At 42.5% G+C, this 25,634-nt stretch overlaps 13 protein-coding genes across 13 annotated transcripts; 6 read left to right on the top strand and 7 right to left on the bottom strand.

The window, feature by feature from the left end:
- Nucleotides 1-841: 841 nt before the first annotated feature.
- FA14DRAFT_179867 (alpha/beta-hydrolase) lies at nucleotides 842-3,010 on the top strand (the record flags this gene model as incomplete). The annotated part of the gene is made up of 4 exons (XM_025500961.1): nucleotides 842-1,367; nucleotides 1,461-1,907; nucleotides 1,977-2,352; nucleotides 2,419-3,010. The coding sequence occupies 4 exons, from the start codon at nucleotides 842-844 to the stop codon at nucleotides 3,008-3,010; spliced, it is 1,941 nt and encodes a 646-aa protein (XP_025353512.1).
- A 197-nt stretch (nucleotides 3,011-3,207) lies between these two features.
- FA14DRAFT_173036 (uncharacterized protein) lies at nucleotides 3,208-3,701 on the bottom strand (the record flags this gene model as incomplete). Its single annotated transcript, XM_025500450.1, has 2 exons — nucleotides 3,208-3,247; nucleotides 3,316-3,701. The coding sequence occupies 2 exons, from the start codon at nucleotides 3,699-3,701 to the stop codon at nucleotides 3,208-3,210; spliced, it is 426 nt and encodes a 141-aa protein (XP_025353511.1).
- A 1,271-nt stretch (nucleotides 3,702-4,972) lies between these two features.
- Nucleotides 4,973-6,979, top strand: FA14DRAFT_109692 (uncharacterized protein; the record flags this gene model as incomplete). Its single annotated transcript, XM_025495887.1, has 2 exons — nucleotides 4,973-5,573; nucleotides 5,637-6,979. Coding segments are annotated over 2 exons (1,944 nt in total), but the record flags the coding sequence as incomplete, so codon positions are not given.
- A 60-nt stretch (nucleotides 6,980-7,039) lies between these two features.
- FA14DRAFT_161178 (uncharacterized protein) lies at nucleotides 7,040-13,449 on the bottom strand. Its single transcript, XM_025498992.1, has one exon. The coding sequence runs from the start codon at nucleotides 13,218-13,220 to the stop codon at nucleotides 7,194-7,196; it is 6,027 nt and encodes a 2,008-aa protein (XP_025353509.1). The 5' UTR covers nucleotides 13,221-13,449; the 3' UTR covers nucleotides 7,040-7,193.
- A 170-nt stretch (nucleotides 13,450-13,619) lies between these two features.
- FA14DRAFT_161177 (PCI-domain-containing protein) lies at nucleotides 13,620-15,337 on the bottom strand. The gene has a single exon (XM_025498991.1). The coding sequence runs from the start codon at nucleotides 15,283-15,285 to the stop codon at nucleotides 13,720-13,722; it is 1,566 nt and encodes a 521-aa protein (XP_025353508.1). The 5' UTR covers nucleotides 15,286-15,337; the 3' UTR covers nucleotides 13,620-13,719.
- A 142-nt stretch (nucleotides 15,338-15,479) lies between these two features.
- Nucleotides 15,480-16,729, top strand: FA14DRAFT_161176 (uncharacterized protein). The gene has a single exon (XM_025498990.1). It carries the CDS (start codon nucleotides 15,979-15,981, stop codon nucleotides 16,390-16,392), a length of 414 nt encoding a protein of 137 aa, XP_025353507.1. The 5' UTR covers nucleotides 15,480-15,978; the 3' UTR covers nucleotides 16,393-16,729.
- Nucleotides 16,707-17,015, bottom strand: FA14DRAFT_161175 (ribosomal protein S14; the record flags this gene model as incomplete). Its single annotated transcript, XM_025498989.1, has 2 exons — nucleotides 16,943-17,015; nucleotides 16,707-16,816 (listed from the first exon to the last, which is right to left on the bottom strand). Exons 1-2 carry the CDS (start codon nucleotides 17,002-17,004, stop codon nucleotides 16,708-16,710), a joined length of 171 nt encoding a protein of 56 aa, XP_025353506.1. The 5' UTR covers nucleotides 17,005-17,015.
- A 645-nt stretch (nucleotides 17,016-17,660) lies between these two features.
- Nucleotides 17,661-18,465, bottom strand: FA14DRAFT_185041 (uncharacterized protein; the record flags this gene model as incomplete). The annotated part of the gene is made up of 1 exon (XM_025501426.1): nucleotides 17,661-18,465. The coding sequence occupies one exon, from the start codon at nucleotides 18,463-18,465 to the stop codon at nucleotides 17,914-17,916; it is 552 nt and encodes a 183-aa protein (XP_025353505.1). The 3' UTR covers nucleotides 17,661-17,913.
- Nucleotides 18,466-18,635: 170 nt separating this feature from the next.
- FA14DRAFT_155902 (uncharacterized protein) lies at nucleotides 18,636-19,750 on the bottom strand (the record flags this gene model as incomplete). The annotated part of the gene is made up of 3 exons (XM_025497791.1): nucleotides 18,636-18,940; nucleotides 19,018-19,325; nucleotides 19,350-19,750. The coding sequence occupies 3 exons, from the start codon at nucleotides 19,748-19,750 to the stop codon at nucleotides 18,636-18,638; spliced, it is 1,014 nt and encodes a 337-aa protein (XP_025353504.1).
- A 169-nt stretch (nucleotides 19,751-19,919) lies between these two features.
- FA14DRAFT_173032 (FAD-binding domain-containing protein) lies at nucleotides 19,920-21,547 on the bottom strand. The gene has a single exon (XM_025500449.1). It carries the CDS (start codon nucleotides 21,466-21,468, stop codon nucleotides 19,933-19,935), a length of 1,536 nt encoding a protein of 511 aa, XP_025353503.1. The 5' UTR covers nucleotides 21,469-21,547; the 3' UTR covers nucleotides 19,920-19,932.
- Nucleotides 21,548-22,420: 873 nt separating this feature from the next.
- Nucleotides 22,421-23,227, top strand: FA14DRAFT_59303 (uncharacterized protein). The gene has a single exon (XM_025502539.1). It carries the CDS (start codon nucleotides 22,643-22,645, stop codon nucleotides 23,135-23,137), a length of 495 nt encoding a protein of 164 aa, XP_025353502.1. The 5' UTR covers nucleotides 22,421-22,642; the 3' UTR covers nucleotides 23,138-23,227.
- A 540-nt stretch (nucleotides 23,228-23,767) lies between these two features.
- FA14DRAFT_59301 (uncharacterized protein) lies at nucleotides 23,768-24,553 on the top strand. The gene has a single exon (XM_025502538.1). The coding sequence runs from the start codon at nucleotides 23,794-23,796 to the stop codon at nucleotides 24,280-24,282; it is 489 nt and encodes a 162-aa protein (XP_025353501.1). The 5' UTR covers nucleotides 23,768-23,793; the 3' UTR covers nucleotides 24,283-24,553.
- A 107-nt stretch (nucleotides 24,554-24,660) lies between these two features.
- FA14DRAFT_161174 (uncharacterized protein) lies at nucleotides 24,661-25,450 on the top strand. The gene has a single exon (XM_025498988.1). It carries the CDS (start codon nucleotides 24,854-24,856, stop codon nucleotides 25,340-25,342), a length of 489 nt encoding a protein of 162 aa, XP_025353500.1. The 5' UTR covers nucleotides 24,661-24,853; the 3' UTR covers nucleotides 25,343-25,450.
- The last annotated feature ends 184 nt before the right edge of the window (nucleotides 25,451-25,634 follow it).

The following is a 25,634-nucleotide window of genomic DNA, read 5'->3' as shown; positions in this document are numbered from 1 at the left end:
TGGCATGGCAAAGGCTGTCTATGTAATTATGCTTAATACAATCATCATCATCCCTATGCTCTATAGACGTCACTTAGCTAAGAAAACAACATTAGAGAATAAGAAGATACGTTTTACGTTGCCGTGATAGCTATTATCTCCGATATATGTCGTATGACGCTTTTTACCGCTCTAAAATATTGATAAAGCCTACTTTCTCACGTTCAGCACCGCTCTGCAAAACGGAGCCGCACAAAGCCTCAATTACATATTGGAACGCCACCTGCTTGGCATTTGATGGATCAATTATCGGAAGCCGTCATCAGGTAATCAGCTACCGCAATGTAATCATAACAAGGAATATTCCAAACTTCTCTGGTGCTGGAGCGCGCTTTCTGTACGCTTGAATAGGCATTTCTTGCTATATACATTTTGCTGGCCAACCAATTAGAGTGGATTCTGCCGACCACAACCATCCTCCTCTACACGATACTAATCAGCCATCATGCTCTACCTAAAAGCTATTTTGTCTAGTCTTACGTTGTTTGTCGCCTCAGTGGCTATGGCTGAGGCACAAGGAAAGGTTATGAAGCCTGGACTGGCTTATCTACAGGTATACCGGGTTAATAAAACTTAGTCTTTCCGTTCCGTAAAAGCCAAAGGCAATGTGACATATGCTGATCCTTACTTCTGGTTAGAAGGACTATCGACCGATAAAGATATTTAAAAATTCATTTCCGATCAAACGAACCTAATAGAGTCATACATGAAAGGTTGTAAAAATAAAGATGCAATTGTTGAATCACTCCTGGAAGTAAGTAATTACGATAATTACGGATACGTAAAGTTGATTTCTCTAAATATGGGTGGTAAACCTTTTTACCTGTACGGCTATAGAAGTATCGGCGATCAACCACCGCTCTGGTATACGGTAACTGTTGCTGAATTTCAGTCTGCCAAGAAGACTAATTTTGCTACTCCTCTGGGAAGACTATTCTTGAACGAATCTTTACTCAGCTCTGATGATAGTGTAAGTATTGTGTATACGTCTGTATCTCCGAATGGAAAAACGTTTGCTTATCAGGTTTCCCAAGGAGGCGACGGTGATACATGGTATTTTCGCTCCTTTGATATCCTATTGACAAGGGCAAAAACTACACCAAGAGGTGGCGAGGGAAGATTGAAAGATTTTATTCCTCTTTTGGCGCAGGATATGATATATTGGACTCCTGATTCTAAATCATTCTTTTATTCTTCAATTGCAGATTCGAATGGAGGAACAAATCCGAAACATAGCTATAAGGTTCGACATCACATTTTAGGAACAGACAGCAAACAAGATGTGACTGTCTTCGACTCAAAGAATGCAGGAGAATTTGGTGAAGATTGTTATTTTTACATCTAATTGAGCCCGTGAGTCAATAGTGACGAGCAGAAGAAAAATTTTACTAACCATAAATGCTTCTTTTCCTCTCTCAGAGATGGCCGCTGGCTCATTGTAGCGGGCTACCACGACGCCGCTGCACTCAACACAATAGCTTACGCTTCTCTATTGACTGGACAAAAGATTTCGAACAATATGAAATGGATCTCATTAGCCCCAGACTTCAACTTTACCGTTCTTGCAGGCGGTGTAGTGAATGATTCGTACTACTTTTGGACAAGCAAGGACGCCACGAATGGTAAGGTTGCGAAGTTCAATCTTGATTGGAGTAAAGCACGTCAAGTCAAGAGCTTTACCGAGTTGCAAGACCGCCCGCCAGTCATTGACGTTATACCTGAACGAAAAGATGCTTTGATCAATACTTTGGATGTCCATATTACCGCAAAAGATAAGTTATTGGTCAATTACATCGAAGAAGGTAAAATGGCATTGTACCTGCACGAGACCAAAGATGGAAAGTTAATCAAAAGATTATTACCAAATGGTAAGTTCATTTGGCTTCATACTTTGTACGATCGTGTGAACTAACTTCTTCGCATAAATTTTGTTGCAGAATCATTCTACGTAGATTTGATAGTCGGTGATCCAGATAGCAATACGATTATCGTATTAGCAGAAAGTTGGACTACACCTAGAAAAGTCTTTGAATTCAAATGGGACGGTTCAACTATGGAATCCTCTACACTAATCACAGGAATCATCAAGAATTCCAATCCAGATGATTTTGTTACTGAAAAGCGGCATGCTGCATCAAAAGATGGCACTCAAATTACTTATTTTGTCGTTCATCGTAAAGGAATCCAAATGCCTGCTCCTGCTTTCCTGCATGCTTACGCTGCGTATGGTTATATCGACAGCTTTTATTATCAACCAAACTATTTTGACTTTTTTCGAAGTTACGATGGTATTTTCGTCTATGTAGGAGCAAGGTGAGCCGCATGAGCACTGAAGACAACTCTAACTAGAGTACTTACTCATTATCTTCCATTTTTCAGAGGCGGTGGTGATAACGGCGGCTCTTGGCATGATGATGGATCAGGATTGAACAAAGAAAAGACGTTTGAAGATATTATTGCAGTTATGCAAGATCTTGTAGCGATAAAATACGCTATTGCCGGTAAATTTGTCATCGAAGGTGGATCAGCAGGAGGTTTGGCAATGGCAGCCGTGGCCAATCAAGCTCCTGCGGGCTTAGTTGGGTTAGCCTTACCTGTTCGCGCACCTTGTGATGTTTTCCAATTAGAGTTGAGAACAACAGTTGGTCTTGCAAATCGGCCAGAGTTTGGAGATGTGACCACTCCAGAAGGTTTTGATGCAGTTCGTGCTTGGTCACCGTTGCAAAACGTCGTGCCAAATAAATCTTATCCGGCAATCTTCCTTACTCCGGGATCGTATGACGAAACTGTGCCGCCTTCAAGCAGTTATAAACTCTTAGCTGAATTGCAGCACACGAATCCCAATAACGCCTTACCTTTCTTGATGTATGTTGTGCACAACAAAGGTCACGTTCCAAGCACAATCCTTGAGAGTAGCTATCAATTCTGCATCATGGAGGAAGCCTTACACATCACCAGAAGAAAAGGCTGAGAAGAAGGCACAAGCTCTGTAAAAACGCTTTGTCTTACACTTCACTTCTTAACAAACATACTTCAATGAATCTCATCTATTAGTAAGAATGCCAGATAAGGAATGAATAATGCTTCGAGCTGAGCACAGAGGCTAGCGAGCTTGATTATGGTATACAAATTGTATGCTGGAGAGGTAAAGTGGATGTGACAGACTGCTTAAGGAGCAATACCCAAAGCGGATTCGATATCAGTGACACTGCAAGGAGTGAAATTAGTTTTGTCAGTATATAGAAATGATTGCATGGTGAAACACATCTTACTCACCCCAATGCATCTTCAATTGAAGTGATTGCACCGCCAGTTTCTTCGTCCAAGAATTTATCGATTGCATTAACGCCCAAACCTTCTTCAAGGTAATAGATACCCTTTCCGACAGCTTGTAGATCGCCTGGAGAAGCGCCAGAATTTGAAAGTTTTAAGAAATCTTCTGCGAATGAAACACCTAACTTTTCTTCCAATTTGGAAATACCACCTCCTAATGCTTTGTCTAATTCATCTTCGATTGCTGTAATTCCTGCACCTTCTTCAATCTTTGAAATTACTGCGCCTAAATCGGTCACCAATGAACGTGAAACGGGGTTTGTGATTGGTGCAGCAATGGCAACTGCTGCCAATGCCAAAGAGGAAGCGAGTAGTACGTTGAAACGCATATTGAAGGTAGAGGGATAGGGTTGAAGGAAATAGGAGGGCTGGAAAGCTGTTGTTGTGTGAGGAAAGGAAGCAAAATTGAAGTTGAACGATGGCTGTATTTATACCTTTCTGATTTCAAAACAAATGACTTTTCCACCTTATCTACCTGTTCAAGATGACATTGATGTGAAAGGCAACTCAATGGGATACGTCACAAGAAAATCTTCTTATCTCTCATTCACAATGAATGAAAAGTATCTTTTCAAATCTTTATTGTTCTGTCAAATCGGGTCGAGGATGATGCACTTGCTTCGATGGAGCTAGTGTATTTTTGTCGATCGGGTATGTATTGTAACCGCTCCCAACGGTTTATTGTCCAATTCTACATCTTTTAATCGATCAAGCAGCGGGATTGATGAAAGATTGCTACCGTTGACCGCTTGACATCTTGCGGTCTAAACGGTGTCTCTAGTGCAGGATATGCAAGGGAAATCCTATTTTCGGCCTTTTAACTTATCCGGATCTAGTCGATTGAAAGGTCGGCTGACATGGCCAAGAGAGGAGCTTATCTAGCTTTTCATTTTGGATTGACAATCAGATGAGACAAACAAATTACACGCTAACGTTTTTCATTTGTTTCTTTCTTTTCATCATCATGGCAAAGGACCCTCCATAATCTTTGATCGGCGTTGCTCGGGCTCGTTTTATTGTATGCAATGTACTGCACTATATAATTGTTATGTATCCGTAAGGTTGAGCAAGGTGATCGATAGAAGGTGCATTAGCTTCTTCTTGGCGGATAACAATCAAGTCCATGGAGACAATGAAGAGAATGACAGCAGGTTACTTTATCAGTACGGTGTTCTGTTTCAGATATGCGGTGATTCATTTTTTTTTCTTCGGAAAATCCATGGTATTTTTAATTTATTGGAAGCGGAATGTTGCGGTTCCATGAAAGTAGGCTAATTCCCAGAGATAAGGAAGTCATCATCGAATCATCAAAGAGGGGGGATCATATGGTCAAACAGAAAGGGTCTTACGCCTTATCTTTATGATAAGAGAGTGTACGCTAGTCCATCATCATGCAGATGATATAGCCTAAGTGGTTGATTACGTCATTCACTCCAAATTGAAACGCGTTCTTTTAATTGCTTAGTAACACACTCTCAACACGTGCAACTTAATTTTTGGAGATTTTGAAATTTGAACTTCTTGGAAAGATGCATTCGCAATGATGACAGCCACCTTGACCATCAGTTTAAAGGTATCATAGATTGCAATCATGCCGCCCAAATCAATCTGGCGGGGTCCAAACGCTCAACATTTTACACTCGTTCACAGATCACAACAAGATCCACTTCTGCACGACGCAGAAGCTTCAGATAGGGTCTTGAAATCAACTCCAAGAAGGAATGAAGCAGGAAGATCAGGACAAGATAGAAATGAACTAGAACGTCAATTAGGCGCAATCGCAGAAAAAGAACGTAAAAATGTCGGAGAAGCAGCAAATTATGGAATCTATTTCGACGATACAGAATATGATTATATGCAACATTTACGTTCAATCGGTGGAAAGGACAACAGTAGAAGAGGTGGACAAGACGAGGAAAAGACTGAAGATGTCATCATGCTGGAAGCACCTGCTGCAAAGAAAGAAAAGGGCAAAGCAAAAGCTACCGGTAATGAAGATGTATTGGAGTTCAAGAAAGAGGCAGATGTCACATCCAACAAACCTTTAGATCTGCCTTCGGACGTCTTACCTTCTAATCAAATGCTACCCAGAACTTTCGAGCAGGATAAAGAAGAAGGAATAAGACCGGATATGGATCCTCACTTGCGACAAATTCTCGAAGCTCTAGATGATGATGCATTCCTGATGAAAACAGCAAAAAGTGGATCGACAACTGCTGCTCCCACACAGGTGGCACCTGCACAGATACCCGAAGAAGTTGAAGAGAATGAAACGGAGGACATCGATGACTTCTTTGGAGAAATTGTAAAGGGCGGAGAATTGGAAGAGGAAGAAGAAGAACCTGAATGGAGACAATTGCCACCTGGAGGAGAAGAGAGTATTTGGCTTGATCCAAGTGCAAAAGCGGCACGCGAACTTTTACAGCTTAAAGAGGAAGGAAAAGGTGTTGAAGATCTAAGTTTGGAGAGTAGGGTAGCTTTATTCAAAAAAGCAGCTGAGGAAAACAAAAAACAAGGTCCTGCCCTTGCCGGATCCCGTCAAGCTCCTTCTTCGGTTGGTAGTAAATCAATCTTTGGCGATAAAGGTGCTTCGCGAAGGAGTAGACATGCAGGTGCAAAAGCCAGGCTGGCTTCAAGCTTTTATGCTCCTAGTATTGATGGTGGTGCGACTGCTTTCAGTATGAGTTCAAGCGCAATGGAACGTAATCAAGGTTTGTCAAAGCTAGACGAACAATTTGCACGAATGGAACGCATCTATGAGCAGGAAGATGATGACGAAGACGAAGAAGAGGGTTTCGAGGAAAGTGAAGACGGGGAGGACAACGAGGTTGGCGGTCCAGAAGATGTTGATGCAATCTTTGAAGATTTCCTATCAAAGAATGAAATAATAGGAAACAGATTACGCGAACGATTGGGAGATCAAGCTACGACGCCTATCGAAAAGGTTGACATGATCAGACGTGAGCTTGGTGAGATGAGAGTGATCGATCGAAAGACGTATGATGAAGCAGAAGCGGAAGGATTGGGTCCAAAAACAACTGTTGAAGAATTAATTTCTCGTGATTTAGCTCAGCGTGCAAATGCAAGACAAGAATGGGACGTAGAAACAATTCAAACGACAAAAACCAATCTAGAAAATCATCCTCGTACGATCGCAGCTGCAGAAAGTGTTGCACCTTCTCGTATCTCAAGAATCGTGCCTCCAAGTAGTTTCTTGGGCGGTGTGAATGGATCCAACGCTCCGGCAAGTTTGGCAGGCACAGATCGTATGGCTCGCATCAAGATTGACCCTCGAACAGGCAAAGCAGTCATCAATGGTTATATCAACATAGGTGCTCGTCAAGCTCGTCGGAATAAAGAAGAGAGCAACAAGGAGGATGAAGAAGATGGTTTCTCATCTCCTGATGAAGAGCCATCTCTGGAAAATGATTCTGCATCTGAGGCAGGTAGCGATGACACGACTACAGAGAGCACAATTGCCGCTTCTCGCATGACCGTTAAAAGAGATCGTAATGAGAGCAAAGAGGAAAAGAAAGCGCGGAAACAAGCGGCAAAAGAGGAAAAGCAAACCCGTAAGAGCGATAAAGCCCAACGTAAAGCACAATTCAAAGCAGCCATGCAACAAAAAGGCGGTCATCCTAGTCATGGCAACGGCGTGAATGCTGCAACCGTTGCTTTGCGGTGATCTTGCGCACACGTATATCACGACTATATCATTTGTATTTTACACATTTCATTCAAATGTCAATTAGAAAAAATTGCAAGAAAGTCTACAGATGATAATGAGCTGCGTAATGTACACTTGAGCTGATGATATTGTTCTATGCGTAATAATCTGTTCGTCCACCCCATTCGTAATATTCTGCCAATTGTTCTGACGAGAAAGCAACTTTATCTTCCTCCCACGTATCTTGATGTGTTCGTTTGAAATCTGCTGCCATCTTTTTACATGCAGGACCAACAGGATCAGGAGCATCTTGATGTCTTGCCACCGTATCACAAATCAAGCCAGGCATCCAAGCAGGAACAGAATATGGGAATGCACTGATCAAAGCAATGCATCCCAAAATACCAGCATGCAAACCAGTCATTGTTTCTTGGAAACCTTCAGCACCACGTTTTGGCAAACGATCATATTTGATCACTTGATCCCTAAACCGTTTCCGAAGCGATTGAATCAATTCACGTTGCGAGCAACGAATTATACCGCTCAATGTTGTGCTTGCCAGATTGCGTACTTCTAGATGAGGGTCTGTAAGCAAATTCAACAGCGTTCGAGTGATGTCGCCAAAGATCTCTTCGTCCATATTAAAGATATTTTGCCAGAACAAAATTTGCAAAACGGGCAGTGCATCTAACCTTGCTCTCCAACTTTCGTTACTCTCTTCGATCACCTGCAAAACCTTTCTAATCAATTTCTTGACTAGCTCGATATCATAATGCGCCATCGTTGACACAGTTGCAATCAAAACGGATCTTGCTCTTCCGCTCAAATCAGCATTGTCTTGCAAATTGCAGCATTGGAATATTGTTGGGATAAAGTCAATCACACAAGTCGTCATCGCTGTTCGTCTATGATCACCAAGCGTTTCGGCAATCCAACAGAGCGTAGTCAATGCCAAGAGATCGTATCGTGATGTTCCCTGCGACTTTGGAACTCGTTCCTTCTTGAGCTCGGTCAAAAGATTATCCAATTTTGACAAACGAGCAGAGTATTCCTGCACCAGCGTCTCCGGCGCAAAGAGCGATCCATGAGTTTTGTCTATATGCGTTTGCTGGTACATAGTTTCCACAAGCTGCTCAACACTGCCAAATGACGGTGCAACCCGTAGTAGTTCTAGGTCGGTCATGTTGCAAGCAATCAATTCCCGCACTTCATTGAATTCTGTTTCACAGTTTGATCGGAATAAAGCATGCAATTCGTTCATCCATGGATACATCTTCATGTTAAGCGATAAGATCACTCCACGCAAGAATGTTTGTGCCTGCACTTGCTCCCATGGGCTTTCATCCTCCGTTGTCAGACTGTCGTGCGCCTTCTTGACAACGATGTTGACCAAAGACATGGCTCTACGAGGATCTCTTTGTTGTAATATATAGTCAACACTGTCCTGCCATGCAACCTGACTGTCTGGCGTACATTCCGCCAAAATCTTTGGCAACAAAGTATCCAACCAAGACCACATCACCCTTGCATCTTCTCTGTTCCAGTGCTTAGAGCCACGGAACATACCAGCAACAACTTCCGCAGCCGCACGGTGTTTGTGACGATCCCGTTCCCCAACGAATTCGACCACTTGATCTTTTACAAGATCTAATTGTTGCAATCCGAAGACCTGGAAAATCGATCGAATAAGAACGGTTGTCTCGCGCGAAAGTTGATCTCGTTCCTTCTCTTGTGCGTAATGCTTGAACATCTGCTTCCAATGTTCTGGTGAGAGTTCTTTGCGTATTGCTTCCAATACTGGCTTGTTGACCCAATCAAACACTGTTCCTGACTCGGGAGGAGCAAGGTAGTATGTGTCCTTCTTTGACCACACAAGCCATCCTTGCGCCTCTTTGTCGTGGAATTTGGTAGATGAAGTGATGGGTTCATCGGATCGATAGGATGCCAGCCTTTGTGCTTTCCATTCAGCGGTCACTTGAGCAATCGGCTCCACACGCTTGAGAGGATGGTTTTCTGGCTTGCAAGAGCCCAAAACCAATTCTTCATCCGATTTGCATAATGTTTGTAATTTCGCGTAATAGAGCATCTTTGTGACAGCCACTTGTGATGCTCTACGAATCGTCGGATTCTCATTAATCATTTGTCTTGTCAAGTATGTTGCAACATCTGCACGTAAAGGTTGATCCTTTCTGATAAATGTTTTGAGTAATCGGAGAGCGAATATCTCAAAGTTCCAATGTGTCTTTGGCTGCTGTGCATATTCCAACAATTTGTCCACAATTGATCCAGACAACTTCTTGTACAGCTCATCAAAGTACAACCTTTGTTGCGATGGCGCGGTGATCAAATCGACAGACCCATCATTCCTTCCAAGCAATACCAATGCCTGCTCCAATTCCGGTGTCTTGATACGATGCACAATCGTCGATATCTCTGGATAGCGAGCTTGAGCTTCATTGATAATGCCGCGAAGAAGTTTTTGTATTGAAGGCTTGCTGCGATGCTGAGCTTCTAACAAGGTCATAAAGTATTCTTCTGTAAAAGCGGGATGACGTGGTGTGATTCCCATGAACTTGCTTCCGACCATATAAAGCGCCCCTTTGACTTGATCGTCATTAGTTGAGGTTTGGATGGCGGTCAATAATTTGCGTAAGGTAAACACGCCCATCTGGTTGTAGAGTGTCAATGCATCAAATGTACTTTGAGCAGTTTTACGAATGGCAACATAATTACTCATGGTAAGCTCGATCACATCATTGATCAACAAATCATCCAGAGCACTTCTTCTACGGTAGAAGCTGTTGAGTCTTCCACGGCTAGAGTGATATTGAGCAGCACGTCTGACCCAAAACATTCGCGGAAAGATCTTTTGGCGAGGATGCGTTGATGTCATGTTCTGGTAGAAGAGTGCAGATCTTCCATATGCTTTGTGATCATCAGCATTATAGCCGTATGACGTCATGTATGAGCGAATGGAACGTAACATCAATCGAACGCAATCAATCTGATCTTCTGCACCTGAATCGTGAGCTCGCTCAGCAGAAAGATGCAACAATTCTCCAAAACGAACTTTGAACGTTTTCACCTTTTGATACCTTTCGTCATCAAAATCTGTTAGCAAAAACCCCGACTTGAAACGATCGGGAGTACGCGTGAAATCCTCGTACCCTTCCACAATGCTTTCAATAAATTGCCCACCTCCAGCTTCCTTTTCCAGGATCATAGTATTGACCGCAGAGAAAGACAATCGTACGATTGTCATATTTCGGCAAAAATCGTTGGTCCACACTTTGTCACGAGCACCTCTATGGTCTTGCAGCTTCTCTAGAGCACTCAATCGAGGATGAACAACACGATCGAGTATTTCCAACGCCAAAGCAATCTCTGCATCATTCGGAACGTGCCATTGAATTTTGACATCTTTGAAAGCGTACATCTTACCCCATGACTTGAAGCTGTTTGCCTGCATATCTTCGCTATCCCATTCTTCCGGATTGACGAATCGATGATCGTTCGGGTATGTGTTAACAAGAAGGTTTAGAACGCGTTGGACCAACATGGCGGCGTAAAGATATCCACGTTCAGATTTGGCTTGATCACATAAAAGTAGCATCAGATCCATCAATTCATCCTTGTACTCGAAGATCTCGCCACTCGAAAAAGTCAACGATCCCATCAGTAGTGAAATGTACCAATGCAATTTGACATCACCCGCAACAGCCTGAGTCGTCTTTGTTGTGCGAATCGAGCTTGCGCCTTGCTCGATTTCTTGACGAATAATCTTTGCACAAGGTCTGATCAAGCGCTCAGTCACCTTTTTCGAATCGTGACGGGCAAAGCACGATATCAAGGATCCAGTCACTCGAGTCGCTTGCGAACAGACATGTGTCATGACATGATCTGCAACGATTTTGAAATTGATATCAAAGAGATGATCGGACATTGAGCAACAGACTGAATCGCATGCTGCCAATAATGTGCTCGTCATCTGTTCTTCAATACGTCCTGTACGTCCATTCTTCCCCTCCTCAGGTAGTGCGTCAAACAGAACTAGAACCCTATTGAAGAAGCTTACCGTCCAGTCTTCGAATCCTGCTGTACTCAGACGCAAAGCATCGTCCTCCTCGTCGAATTCTTCTTCCGTTGCCCCACCGCCACCACCTCCATAATCGTCAATGGCCATTTTTGAGGGAGATGCAAGCTCTGGGCGGGTCAAATCATCAATTTTTATAATGGTCGACGTGATGACGATCAGAATGGAAGTCGCGATCGTCTTCATGTAATCGTTCATGTCAATACCTGGTAAACAGAGATGCAAAATGGGAACCAGATGTTTACCTCCTCCTTTAAAGATATCTCGTGACACAAGAGGAACACCAAGTTTGGACAGAGCAGTAATCACTGACATTGTTCTATGAGTAGTTTCGAGAGCTTCCAAACTGGAATATGCACGCTCCAAGACTGGAGGAATGATTTGTTCCGGTTCCAAAGTGGCCAGTCTCTTGAGTGAGGCTTGCGCTGAATTGATAGTTGCAGGATCTTTTGAGAATAGTGACAACAAGCAAACTGTACGTAGCGTTGCTGTAAATTCTTTCTTTATCTCTTTTGTAAGACGGAATGCCTTCGGTGTCTTACACTCGGATTTCTGTTCCTCTTTCCACCTTTTTGTAAATTCCCACGTTAGGTTCTTTACAAGAGATGAAAGTTGCAAAGCCCATATTCCCCAATTCGAAGGATGAAAATAGCTCTCTGTAGCTTGAATATATCGTGCCAAGGAACTGAGAGCTTTTGAGCCTGCTAGATGGGTTCCTCGCTTCTCATCCGTTGGTTTAGAGGGAACACCATTTTCCGATGGCGTTGCTGAACCAGATGAAATTGGACTTTGAGAATCGCGCATCATTGAATAGACGATAATAATGGCGAACGAATGAGAAGGCTCAGAAGGTCGCTTCATATTCAGTACTCCTGCTGATGCAGCAGAATCGGCACCTGTGCGTACAGTCGATGATTGTGCCATCAATGCTGCATTTCCCACTTTGCTCGATCCCACTGGCAGACCGGCCGAACGTAAACATTTGGTCATGATAAAGCTGGATTGATATTCTGTAAATATTCCCACTTCGTTCCACAAGCCCTGCTCTGACGTCATGATTGGGGAAGACTTCTCTTCGGAATGGTTGGGAAGATCAGACTGACTTTTGAGGGACTCAGCTTTTATGTCTGCAAATATTCCGACTTCTTCCAATGCTTTCTTGGACGAGATACGTGGATCTTCAACGTGCTGCTCCGCCAGCCGAGCACAAAGATCCAGCATTTGCTCATCAAACAATGAGGAGGAGAACGATTCCCATAATCGGAAAAGCGTCGGCAGCCATCTTTGCGGATGACTGATGGGCAAAAAGTGAACGAGCAAGGAAAGCGTAGCGATCATTGAATCGATATCCGAGCCATCCATGCTTGGCAACATTTCCTTCAACATTTCGTCAGCTTCTTCCGGATCAAAGAATCGTTGAGCAGACATTGCTAAATCCAACAAAACGTTTGAAATATTTGTCTGATTCGTCTTGCGTTCTTTCACAAACAATTCCCTTTTGAGCATATTGTACAGAGGTCGCCATGGTAGCACAAGGTGTGCTATTGACATCTTTTTTCGTCCTCCCAAAAGAGTCATGCATGTATTTGCTGCTTGGTGGACTGTTGTGGGTACTCCGGGTAAAACAGTTAAATGGTAATACACTCTTGCAAGACGGGCTAAAGTAGGTAATTCGATTGGGTATTTGAGCGAAAGCAAGATTTGAAGATGATGGTTCCAAATCGGAAATCCGACCTCAAAATCTCTTGTCTCGATCGTTGCGATGATTCGTTCGTAGATATGCTTTAACCGAGCATCAAATTCTTCCAGCGATTCGCATTCATACGGCAAGCTTTGAGGATATTGCAGCAATGATGAGCGTTCCTTTGGTTTTGCAGGGTAATAGATTGGCTTATCCATCCCGATATTCTCTCTGGGGTCCACATTCTGTTTCACCTTTGGACTGTTCTTCTCCCCCGAAGAAGCAACATTCTTCTCTTCAGGTGCCACTTGACCTGGCTGAAGGATTATTTCGTCAATCTCATCATCTTCGGCGTCGACTGGATGTTCGAGTGGTGATTCGACTTCGATATAATCATCTTCGTCCATTTTTGTGGTGGGCGAGAGTTGATTAGAAGAAAGTGTGCATTGGCTATTGACTTTGATGTTCTCCTTGTGGAGCTATTTTGGGGTGAGGATGGTGGTAGTTGGTTTGAATATACTTGATAAACTTTTCCCTGATATTTTTCCCCTAGATCGTACAATATGCTCTCCAGATGCTCTATCCTACCAAAATTGAATGCTGCTGAGTATTCTATTATGTTGTCGTCATTATCATAATGAAAGCCGCGTCACTTTGATTGAATGCATTCATTCCTTCCTTTATGCTTAAAGGGCCGTGCGAATTAGCACACTGCGTAAGCAAATTGGGGAACAAAAAGTGTTGATGTCCAATCAATCAATCGATTATTAGCCTATTTGACACGCGTCTTTTTTCGGCGTTCTTTTCCGAAGAGCAACACTCTGATGACTATAAAGTGCTTTTTGCATTCAAGTGATGATGTTATAGTATACAGTGATAATGTGACAATGTGAGAACGACTTAGTCTTAGATGGCAGGTAAGCCACTCATTGCTAACCTTCCCATCGTCGATGAAGGTCCAACGGATTGCGAAGTAGAATTTCCATGTTTATCCTCAATCAATCCAATCAATTTCGAATTTTCATCGGCCCATTTATGCATAGCAGCATAACGACGATCTACCAAAGTACCTAAAGCCTTTGTAAGCTGTGCTTCTCCTGTACTGATTCCACTGCCAGATTGCAATGCTGCTGTTGCAATAGCTTTTTGTCCGCCACGGTCAAGCTCGAGTCGTTGTTGTACCTGGTCAATCCGACCTGCAATACGACCATCTAGGATCAAAGTCATGATCAATTCTTCCACTTCATGTGTTGTGATGTTCAGCTGTTGTCCAAGGAACTCCAGTCCAATGCGCGTGTAAGGTTGAATGAGATCGATAAGATATTGCGTTCTCAATCCCTTTAGCACTTCATCAATGTATGTTCGAATGAATGGATCGTCCATGATTGTGGCATGATTGTTGGCTAGAATTCTTTCAGCTTCGTGCACCTCTCTACGTTGGTATGCGCCCACCAAATCAGTCATGGCAACGATTTGTGGATCATTCTTGTATGGCTTGGTTTCTTGACTATCGAATGGATTGATGTCGCTTCCCATCAACATGTGTGCCAATACCAAGTATTTGAGAACTTGAATTCTTTGTGCACTTCCCGCTTCATCATAGTTGAGGAATGCTTGGAAAAAATCCACTTGTGCTGCTTCCCATTTTTTCTCCGACATATGCATCTTTCCACCGCATTCGCGAATAACTCCCAGAATACGTGGATGTGGGATTGCACTCTTTACTTGTAATGTTGCATCGTATGTCTCTTTGAGTTTTTTGTAGTTGGCTGTCTCACCGTACATTTGAATTTCCAAAGCAAAGATTTCAAGTAAGATTGTACCTTTTGATTGATCATCACTTCCATCTGGAGTGGTACAATACGCACGCAAATCTTTCAAGATCTTTGCCAGACGTCCAAATTCGCCACGTGCAAGCCACAATCTTGCCAATTTGAGATCTGTCTTTACGCTCAAACGTTCATTCTTGGATTCTTCCAGTGCTTTCTTTGTCACATCGTAGAATTGTTCCATTGTCCCCAGGTCAATTGTTTTCGACTTTTGTCCTTTTGACGGGTGATCATTCGCACCTTCCTTTGCTGGAGCGTTGTTTGCCGGTGCAATGTCTGCTGATACATAATCAAGAATGCCATTGATGGACTTTTCAGAATAGTTTCTAGTGACAGCTGATTTTGTGTATCCCAACAATCGAGTATAGCTCTGTAATGCTTCAGCATGTTTTCCTCTTCGAAAGTTGAGTTTTGTCATTTGTTTGAGCGCTTTGAAACCCCAATCACCTTTTTGTGTGCCTTCTTTTTCCACAACTTTTTCCAAATCAGCAATTGCCTCGTCTACATCATCGGCCCTTTTTGCTTTTGCGTTGAAATACATATTTTCGATATCTGCATCGACGTCCTCATCTTCGTCTTCTTCATAATCGAAATCGTAATCCTCGTCCGCCGCATCGTCCATCAAGAATTCTTCGTCTGACATTTTGGCTGAAAGGCAAAAGAGGTGAGATGTCAAAACTTTGCCTCTTATGATGATGGCTCTGATTGGAACTTTGAAGGTAAAGAGCATGTAAGCATACTACAAAAGTCAAAGTGGCCCGCGCGTATGCAGCGCATTGACGCCAATCAGCCTAACGCGGAGCAGCGCAACACCAGCCTCTTTCTCCTCTTTACTCTCTCATGGTGCTCATGGCCGGACAGTTTGGTATCACTTCACACTTTCATCGTGATGACAGATCAGAGATATTGAAGCCGGCAGAATGACTGCCTGCTCTACTACCTTGCTGCGTCTGTTCGCTCATGTACCACCAGAAGTTTTATCTTATCATCCAATTCAAGACGAACAATACTTTTTTTTGCTGAGTACATTGTTGACTTTGGGTTTCTACCCATTTATCAGGTCTTTCTTAGATCTGTATCATCATCTCATTGAGAGTATCTGCATCGCCAAGTGAACAACATAGCCTCAACGCCTTTCGTACGTGCTCGGAGAGCAAACTTTCCGTGTGAATGGCCGTGAAGGGGCTGATGGGGCTTCGTATGACATGCGATGATTGCAGTGTAGGTAGCGCTCACATCGTCTGCATGAAACCTGAAAATGCAACGTACAAAGTCTTTTCTAACCACAACGATAGTCAAAGTAGCACCAACACATCATAAATTGAGACAGATGAAGATGAAAGTCATATTCATCATTTACGCAATCAATGCATTTCTAATTTGCATCACTTTTGCTGGTCAAATGATGCAAGAAACGGAAAGCTTTCATAAGCGTGATACGATTTGCCCATGTGGCAGAAAACAAGTAGCTGGTGTCTCTTGTTTAATGCGTCGTCGAAAATTCGAACAACCACAAAGGTTAGTCAAACGTGCGGGTAAAACAGGTGCTTGTCAATGTTTACCATGTCCAAAATCAAATGCAAAATACAAGGATCCAACAGGAATGCCTAAGGTCGTCAAAACAAATTCACCTTATGAGAAAGCAATCGAAGCTTGTGTACTGAAAAACACAATGACAGCTCTTAAAGATCCAAAGGCTGAGACTCCCAGATGCTCAGAGGTCGTGAAAGATCCTAGCAAAAAGCACTGAGCGTAGTCATGGTCGAGAAAGCGAAGCATCATGTATGGCTGATCGTACCCATCTCTATCTATCGTCTAAATCACAGATGATCGCCTTCAATCCGTACCATCTCTTCATCCTTCACCAGCCATCAAACGGAAGATAGTGTTAATTGAGACAAATATCTCTACAATGCTATTGAAAACATGGTTGATGTAAACCAATCGTGAACGATGAGTTGTTAATATTAGTTTTGAGTGTAAATGTGCGTGCATAAGTCGATCGAGAAAGTTGTTCCATGTACGGAAGCAACTTGCAGCTGACCGTTTTCATGAGGTGCAGAGCTTAACGGTACTTGACGAAACCGATAGCGTCAGACTTTTCGCGGAAGCATTGACGGCAGATGTCGAGACCGTATTTGCGGATGATACCTCCGTAGTTACCACAGACGCGGCTGGTAAGAGAGAAGGTGTATTAGAGGTCAGTGTTGCTCAGATGTGGCTCGATAGGGGAGGAGAGCAGCCATTGCAGCACCCAGCTTGCCTAGCCGTCCTTCCTTACCCTTGTTGGGTTTACTCACCATGTGCGAGATCCTTTTCCGTATTTGCGAGGGTGGCTGAACCAAACGTTTGAGTGAGCCATGCTGGGCAGGCTATTGGATGAAACATAAAAGATAGCGATGGGTCAGTACACTGTCTCAAAAGGTGTGAGGATAATCTGTCGTCGCGCTGCTTGGCTGTTGGTCGGATTCGTGTCGTCTGCTTTCGCACCTTTCCATCATTGAACGAAGTAGTCTCTAAGTCGATCTTTCCGTAATGATGTTGATCTCTTTCAATATTGCAGATACGCAGTGATATCAAGGTTCATCTTCCTTCCTAGTCTCAGTCGTTTATTCGTTTGCCAATTCATCATCTCTCCTTCATCTTTACCACCTTGACAGCGATTCAATTGTCGCCGTCCACATTGTCGCAACGTCTCTTCCAACATCAAGCATGACGTGATAGTCTCCCAACAATACTCACCGTTATATGATTTGATACGTCTTGAAGAGCAAGGATGAGGAGTAACAGAAGAAAGAATGATGATCGATTTCCATTGATGTCTAGAATTCACTACAAGCCCCTTCAAGCCTCTTTTGCCCTTTAACGCGCGCGTGCAAAGCCAGGCTTACGGCAAGCAATCGATTACTGCTGCTGCTTACGCTTGGTTTAATACAATCAAGCACGAGACTACTTTCCGAATCTTCCTGACACGCTTTACCAAAGGCGCGAGAGTTATACACTGCTAAAGTGCTTAAGAGCTATTAATAAAACCCAGGCTTCAAGTACAAAATTGTATTCAGGTATAAAACGCGTCTTGAAACGGCGTATACACTGCGGTCTGCGGTTCGGCCGAGCACGTTGGCCCAAGAAAGTTGTCATTAATGAATGAGAATTAGAACGACAGCTTTGCCGGCAAAACACTGCTCAAGTGCCCGGAAAGTTCGCCGTATTTTAACATTACCCTGTTCACGGTGCTTGTCAATTCTATTCTCTTCACCATCCCGACAAATCAATTATGTCCGCCACGTATATATCGTATACTTGCAGATAATTTCTGCTTTTTCTTTTCCGTTCGCACTCTTTGTCTTTCAGCATGTCCTTCTGGTCCTAAACTTTTAAGATACTTTTGCATACCTTTGGAAATGTTCATTTTCCATTCTTCACTGCCTCTTACAGGTTTCATCCTGTGGTCTTTCGGAAGTAAGATTCCTTGCTCTTTCTGAATCTTTCGTTTAAGAAAGCTTTCTCTTATCTTATTGTTCCATGCTTCATCCCTTCTACCTCTGTTTGATCGATGAAAAGCTGGTGTTCGATGAGGTATTTCATAGAAGGTTTCAGCATCATTGTTGTTTGAATGGAGAGTTGCTTTTTTGGGAGATGTGACCGCTTCCACTTCTTGCACGGGTGAAGGATCTGGTACGTTTAAATCAAAAGAGTGCTTTTTTGGTTGAAAATTGTGTACATTTTCATTTTCATCGGGTGGTGCATTGAGATCAATCATCTGCGCAATGCAAACAGTGATGGCCAAAACAAAGAAGAACAATGCAGGTCTGACTGACATAGCGACTTATACTTTGTGTTGCACAAGGGATGACGACTGAATTAAAAGAGACTGAGTCAAATCACGAGTACATACAACGATATTATTCATACATTTGCAGTAAAATTACTCAAGAGTACGCCAAATTGCGTGAAATAACCCCGAGCAGTCCCACATGAGAATGCGAGATATTAGTGATATGCATTCCAATCTTTCGAAGGAGGTCTATCATACCCCATTTCTTGTGCTTTTCTGTGTTGACGATAATCGCTGATTCTTTGCCTGGTAATTGAAGATCTACTGTTAGAGCTACCGGCTTGTTGAGTTTGACTTGTACCTTGCGTGGAAGAAGAATAGCTACCAGAAGTGTGACTTCCTCCTGCAGGACTCGACGCATGATCGATCATTTCATTGATATCGAAATCTTTTGGAGGAGGTGAAATGGCAGAAGGCTTCTTTTTGCTTGAAGGTAAACTCATTACTGAGGAAAGTACAACTAAGGAGACAATCAGATATTTTGGTAACATTGCGTTTTCGACGCTTGTGGATGTTATTCTGACAATTCTTTGACACCTGGCATAATTGATATTTTCCAATCCACGGTATCAGTGCATAATCTAGCTCTTACCAAGACTCTCGCCCACTTGGCCTCGCCGATCCGGACCGAGAAGAATGATTCACCCCATTTCACCCTTACACACAGCGATGTCTTATACACAAAGTCACTGCTCATAGCATTTTGATAATTTTGTATGGGAATAGAAAGAACCAGTGCTGTCTTCAATGACTGAGATGCAGCGTCAGTATACACTTTCGAAAAACATAGCTGTGCAATTTCATTGCCATCATCTGTCTTTAGGCCGAGATAGTTGCGAGCCATTCTAATACGTTACATGAACGCATACGAAGGAGAAGGATATTGCGGTTTTGTTTTCGCACGAATTCTTGGCTGCGGTTCAATGTTCGAAAAAGAAGGGCCTGAAGAAGATTTAGCAGCTTCACTGGCTTCACTAAGCATTCGTGCCATCTTTTGAACTCTCATCATCGATTGCAACTTCCTTTCTCGTTCTGTGATCGGTCGCATGCTTTGGGAAGCAGTACCTCGTTTCTTCTTTTGTATTTTCATCAAGGCTTGTAAGTGTCTATCCCGCGAAGTCTTTGGACGGAGGCCGCGGATATCCTCTTCGATTCCGAGGGGAATATTAAGATCTGGGATTTCTTGTTTGATTGATGCAGATAAAGGTAAGTATAAAGCTGCACTCATTATCAAAATCGCAAACGCAAATAAACTACCAGTACAAGCCATCTCTGACAGATTGAACGATTGATGACGTTCATCATATAGATGGCTGTTTTGATATGTCTTCGCTATTTATCCTCACTTTTCAAAAATTTTCAGTTCGGGGCGATGCTCAGTATACGCAAGAGGAAGGTAGGCTAAATAAGTGAATATAATTCGATTTAGACCCGAAATCCTTACAATGTATCTTAGTTAGTAAAGCTTGGTCCTCCCATGTGAGTGGAGAAGTAGTTTTGAGGATCGTATTTAGCTTTTGCAGCTTTAAGTTTATCGTAAGCATGGTAAGACTGAAGGATTGGTTGATCTGCATTGGCATCGTTCAAGAAGATTGGGAGTGTTGCATTGTTTGGAGTCTTTTCAACGGCAGTTTTCAACTCAGCCAAAGCTTGTGGGACGCCGGTGTACAGGCCAGGTAGACTGCTATGCAAATAATTGATCCAGTAGTATGGTCCATCAACGCTATCTTGTGCATTTCCACCTCTTGCTCTACTTTGTTGAACAAGAGATGCTGCAACGGGTTGAACGTCAAAGCTTAAAATGTCATAAGTACCATGAGCTGTATTTGCGAAATCTTGGAAATTTTGAATGGCGGCTTTGAGAGTTGCAGCGGAAGTTGGTGTGTTACTGTTATGACTTGCGGCACGGTAAGAAACACTTCCGGATGAGAAGTGACCGATGTCAACCATACTTGCAACGGCAGTATAAGGTTGCTTTTTGCGTGTGTCCAACAAATGAGGAATTTTTTCGAATTGTGTAAAGGCTGGTTGACCATCTGGGCCGTTGTAAACGTTGAAAAGAATGATGAATGTTGTTAAACCTTTTAGTACTGGGTAAGTAACAAGATCAAGTGCGCTTGGAAGACCAATGACATCCAAAGTTGCAATTACGGCTGCTTTTGGATCTGTGTTTTGATTTGTGAAGTTGAGTACTTGATCGTAAACGGCATCAATTTGATCTGCACCATAGATCAACAGACCACCGTAAACTTCTGGATCTTGAGGATAAACTTGAACAGTATAACCAACGACGATACCAAATTGATTACCGCCTCCTTTGATGGCGAGCAAAAGGTCACTGTATTGATTATCCTTTGTGGCTGTAACCAATGAACCATCGGGTAATACAACGTCAAGTTGAGTGAATTGATCGCATGCCAATCCGTATTCTGCAGATAAGAATGACAAACCACCGCCGATTGCGAGACCTGAACCAACACCACCGATACGGCCACCGACGGGAACCATACCGAATTGTGCATAGTATTGATATAAATCATCCCATCTATTACCAGGCTGGAAGTAACCGGTAGTGGAACCTGGAGTGAATGATTTTGATTTCATATTTTTGAAATCGATCAAAACTCCTCCTGCAACGGATGACCAATAATTGTTTGTTTGATGTCCACCTGCTTTGATTGCAAGTGTTGAATTGTATTGACGGATAGTCTTCATTGCTGATTGAACATCACTGTAAGCCGTTGGAGCAACGACGCAAGAAGGTTTATTTTCAGCCTGTTGTTCTGAATAATAGTATGTTGTTGAAACGATATAGGAAGGATCAATGGCGACTGATGCTACCTTGCTACCCAATTGTTTACTCAGTTGAGAACATGCTTGTTGACCTGCTGATTTTGTTGCATTTGTTGCGGGGAATAGAGCGGAAACAGAAGATGTCCATAACGCCAAGCCGACTAAGGCTGACAATTGCAATTGAAAGAGTTGCATGATGAGGAGAGGGGGGTGAGAGGGTGGGTGAATATTTATGATGTACTCATCAGAATACCTTTATTTATATACATCACTGGATCTTGTCATTAGGAAGAGTAGTTGCAACCTGAGGCAGAATGTCAACAGTAAAGAATCTTCCGCAGAAAGACGCTAAAAGTGCATGTGAATCTTTCTTATGGTCGATCATGCAGTTTTGTAGTGGGGCAAAGTCATTGTTTTTACTCCATGGAGTTGGATTCCAATCTTCTTTCCGACATCTTTCCTTTAAATTGGAAGCTAGGGTTGTGCGGAACCGCATTCCAAGTTTTGACGGTTGAAGTGCACTCACTCAGTGTTCAAAGCCCGTATTCAACGCGTTAAAAGCTTCCCGCTCAACGGTTATAGAAGCAGCAGAAGGACACAAAGTTGAAACGCCGTAAGATTTGATTGAATTGAATGTGGGGAGTATTTGAAAGCCTAAAAAGAAAGGGAAAACATAAGCATAATCATAAAGCAAACCAGGCACCATGCGGGGTCAAATTGATTGCTGGTTACCCTGAATAACGGAAAGGTAATCTGTGATCCGCTGTCGTCTGATGCCAGTTGGGAGAAGTAATTCCAAATTCTTTAATAATTAGGTTTCAGTGACCTTAAGATGATCTTAGATCTCTTTTACCACGTTCTAAACTCCATCGGTCCAGCTCTAGCAAGTGAATGCCGGTTATAGCTTGGAGGGATGCATCATTTAATCATTCCTTGAGCTCCGACTTGAAAAATGATTATTATTAAGATTCGACGGGCTACAATTACCAAGATGCCGAGCATAAAACACAGATAGACGTCATTTTTATTCGCGGTCACATGCTTGATTAGACTTCTTTGTTCTTATTAAGCAAAGATTCTCGCCCGTTGACGGCCCCTGTATAAGAAAGTCGGCATCGCGCTACGCCTTCCTAATCATTCATCGGCACAGTCCCCCTGCAAATTCGCCGATTTCCCCGCTGAATTATCCCTAGCCTCTCACTTCCGATGACCAAGATGACGCTCATCGTTGCCGTGATGGTATACAAGGTTCATGAATGACCAAAAAAAGTTTGATAGAAAGTAAAGTTATAAGAAGAGGGCCTTGAGATATTTTCAAAAGAAAACATTTCCCCATCAATCAACCACCTTTAGTCTGCATCCTCTTATCATGCAGTTCACAACATTTTCCGCTATTGCTTCCGTGGCAACTGTTTTGGCTATGATGACGGGCCAAACAAGAGCAGCTTCTCCGGTATATAGCTGTCCAGAAGCAGACAGATATGGCCAATTCAATGTTACAGCTCCGTCAGTAGTATCATACGGTGACAAGCTTACAGTAACTTACGTAAGAAATTGTAGGACAGACGAAGACATTTTTCCAACATCTTTAACCTTTGATATCGGAAAGGAATATGTAGGCATCCAAGCCAGTTATCCATTCGTTCAAGTTGTTGGTCCAAAATCGTTGCCATATGGAAAAGTGGGAACATTAGCAGAATATACTACCACTCTTCCTAATTTTGAATTATCTGGCTTTTATAAAGGCGATACATTAAGCTTTTTGGGTACCATTCAGTATACCCAAAAAGGCCCAGACGGTGGTGAAGTGGATTATTTATACACATTCGATCAACCTTTTACCTATAACAGAACATCCAATTAGGCCCCGATTACTTCCACGTTCGCCATGAATCACATCATGTGCAATCTCGTCTCTTCGTAGCTCCTTTTCTGCAATCTATGTCTTTCCATCATTTTATCATCTTAACTTTTTTGTTGTCTTCTGCGTGCGCTCCAGGCGATGTTAGATCTCTAAAAGTATGTTTTAAACTCAGAAAGACCGACTTTTGCATTTGAATGCCGTATGAACCTTGGAAGTACCTACGATCGACGGGCCAGGAGAACCAAAACTTTAACTTTAATAACTCAAAATCTGCTAAAGATTGTAGATTGACATACATTAATTTGATCACATCTGTTAAAATTTTGATCTTATTAACCAGAGGGAATGTCGCCCGTTGACGGCCGCTTTATTGGATACTCGGCATCGCACTACGGCTTTCCAGGAAGACATCGGCACATAGCTCATGTGCTCTCATCTTAATTTGATAGTAGCCTCTCACTTCCGAGGTTAAAATTGATCATGACGCTCAAGCTTGCCGCAATGGTGTATAAGATCCATTATGAACAAAAGGAGGTTGATGGGAACTTTAAAATCTGTAGAAAGCTATAAAAAGAGGGCCTTGAAATATGCTCAGAGATAAATTGTTCCCCATCAATCAATTTATCATTTTATCATTTTATCCTACATTCTTCAACATGCAAATTACATCATTTTCCGCTATTGCCTCCGTGGCAACTGTTTTGGCTATGATGACTGGCCAAGCAAAAGCAGCTCCTACAGAACGCCCCTGTAGTCAAGCAGATCAATATGGAAACTTTAATGTTACAGCTCCTTCGACAGTAGCAACTGGTGATAAGCTTAAAGTGACTTACGAGCTTAATTGCTCAAGTTTAATTGTACCCAGAACTTTAACTTTTAATATCGGAAAAGAGTATAACAATTTGGAAACCGTTACTCCGTTTGTTCAAGTTGTTGGTCCGAAATCATTGCCATACGGTAAAGAGGGTGTGCTAGCCGAATATACTACCACTCTTCCTAATTTTGACTTGACTGGATTTTACCAAGGTAATGAATTAGTCTTTTTGGGTACCATCGTATACACTGAACGAAGTCAAGATGGAAATGAAACGGATTACATCTATACTATGGAACAACCATTTACGTACGACAGACCCAGCAATTAGCGCTGATCACTTCCACATTCGCTATGACTCACATCATGTGCAATTTTGTCTCTTCGTAGCTCTTTTTCGCCATCTATATCATTCCGTTATTTATCATTTATGCCTGCGATAATATTTTCGAGGTGATGTTAAATCTTTAAGAGTATGATTTAGCCTCAATCGGTCCGTTTTTTGCAATTGAATGCCGATTTATGCTTAGAAGCATGCTTAAAGATGCCACTACCTACGATCGAAGGGCCAGGAGGACCTTATTAAAAAGCTGCTAAACACTGTACCTAGATTGACACTAACTTGATTGCAATTTCTGTTCCACTTTTCATCTTATTAAGCAGGCCCGTTGTAATGGACGTTCGGCATCGCGTCACGGCTTTCCGTAGTCAGGGCCACGGTGCATTTTGAAAATGTCAACGTCTCCCCCTGTAAATTCACGCTAACCTCGCATTTCCGATGACAAAATGTGATCATGACGTTCATCATTGCCACAATGGTGTGTATAAAAAGAGGACCTCAAAACATCTTCAAAAATAAAATTATTACCCATCAAATCACTATTCCTCCTCACTAGCTAAATATGCAATTCACAACGTTCTCCGCTATTGCCTCCGTGGCAACTGCTTTGGCAACAATGACCAGCCAAGCAAAAGCTGCTCCTTCAGTCCTAGTCTGCCCAGAAGCAGATCGCTTTGGAATTTTCAACGTTACTGCTCCTTCAACGGTAGCTTATGGAGACAAGCTCACAGTAAATTACATGCGAGACTGTAAATCAGATGAAGACATCTATCCAACATCTTTAACGTTTGATATCGGATATGCTGATCAACCAATTCCACAAGCATTTGTTCAAGTTAATCGTCCAAAAGCCGTAGATGGACACAAAGTCGGTAAATTGTTGGAATACACTACCACTCTTCCTGATTTCACCTTATCAGGCTTTTATAAAGGCGATCAATTGACATTTTTGGGCACAATTCAATACACTCAAAAAGGTCCACATGGAGGCGAGGTGGACTATTTGTACACATTTGAACAACCATTCACCTATGACAGACCCAGCAATTGATCCAAGTACGATTTCGTATCCATCATCTAGTCTTTCCGTTACATCACTATTGTATTTTATTCGCTGTTTGATCATATCTGCCTAATACATCATTTTTACACAAGAAGCTTCTGCTTGAAATCAAAATGAGAGTTGAGTCCGGTACAGAGACACTATGAATACTTTCCAAGGTGATAGAATGAACTGTAAGTTTCTTGTTGAGGCAATATACATGGATAGATTTTCTTTTTATTGTTGTAACTTGCGCAAAGGAAGAGAATTAAAGATTTGCTATCGTCTTAGAACAGACAAA

Source organism: Meira miltonrushii, assembly GCF_003144205.1.
Source record: "Meira miltonrushii strain MCA 3882 unplaced genomic scaffold FA14scaffold_3, whole genome shotgun sequence".
Classification (NCBI taxonomy): domain Eukaryota; kingdom Fungi; phylum Basidiomycota; class Exobasidiomycetes; order Exobasidiales; family Brachybasidiaceae; genus Meira; species Meira miltonrushii.
Note: the sequence above shows the minus strand (reverse complement) of the source record. Positions and strands in the feature narration are given on the sequence as shown.

What these genes read in the sequence shown, in the direction of transcription:
- FA14DRAFT_161174 (XM_025498988.1), top strand. Translation starts at nt 24,854, where the DNA reads ATGCAATTCACAACGTTCTCCGCTATTGCCTCCGTGGCAACTGCTTTG.
- FA14DRAFT_173032 (XM_025500449.1), bottom strand. Translation starts at nt 21,468, where the DNA reads ATGCAACTCTTTCAATTGCAATTGTCAGCCTTAGTCGGCTTGGCGTTA.
- FA14DRAFT_59301 (XM_025502538.1), top strand. Translation starts at nt 23,794, where the DNA reads ATGCAAATTACATCATTTTCCGCTATTGCCTCCGTGGCAACTGTTTTG.
- FA14DRAFT_59303 (XM_025502539.1), top strand. Translation starts at nt 22,643, where the DNA reads ATGCAGTTCACAACATTTTCCGCTATTGCTTCCGTGGCAACTGTTTTG.
- FA14DRAFT_161176 (XM_025498990.1), top strand. Translation starts at nt 15,979, where the DNA reads ATGAAAGTCATATTCATCATTTACGCAATCAATGCATTTCTAATTTGC.
- FA14DRAFT_161177 (XM_025498991.1), bottom strand. Translation starts at nt 15,285, where the DNA reads ATGTCAGACGAAGAATTCTTGATGGACGATGCGGCGGACGAGGATTAC.
- FA14DRAFT_161178 (XM_025498992.1), bottom strand. Translation starts at nt 13,220, where the DNA reads ATGGACGAAGATGATTATATCGAAGTCGAATCACCACTCGAACATCCA.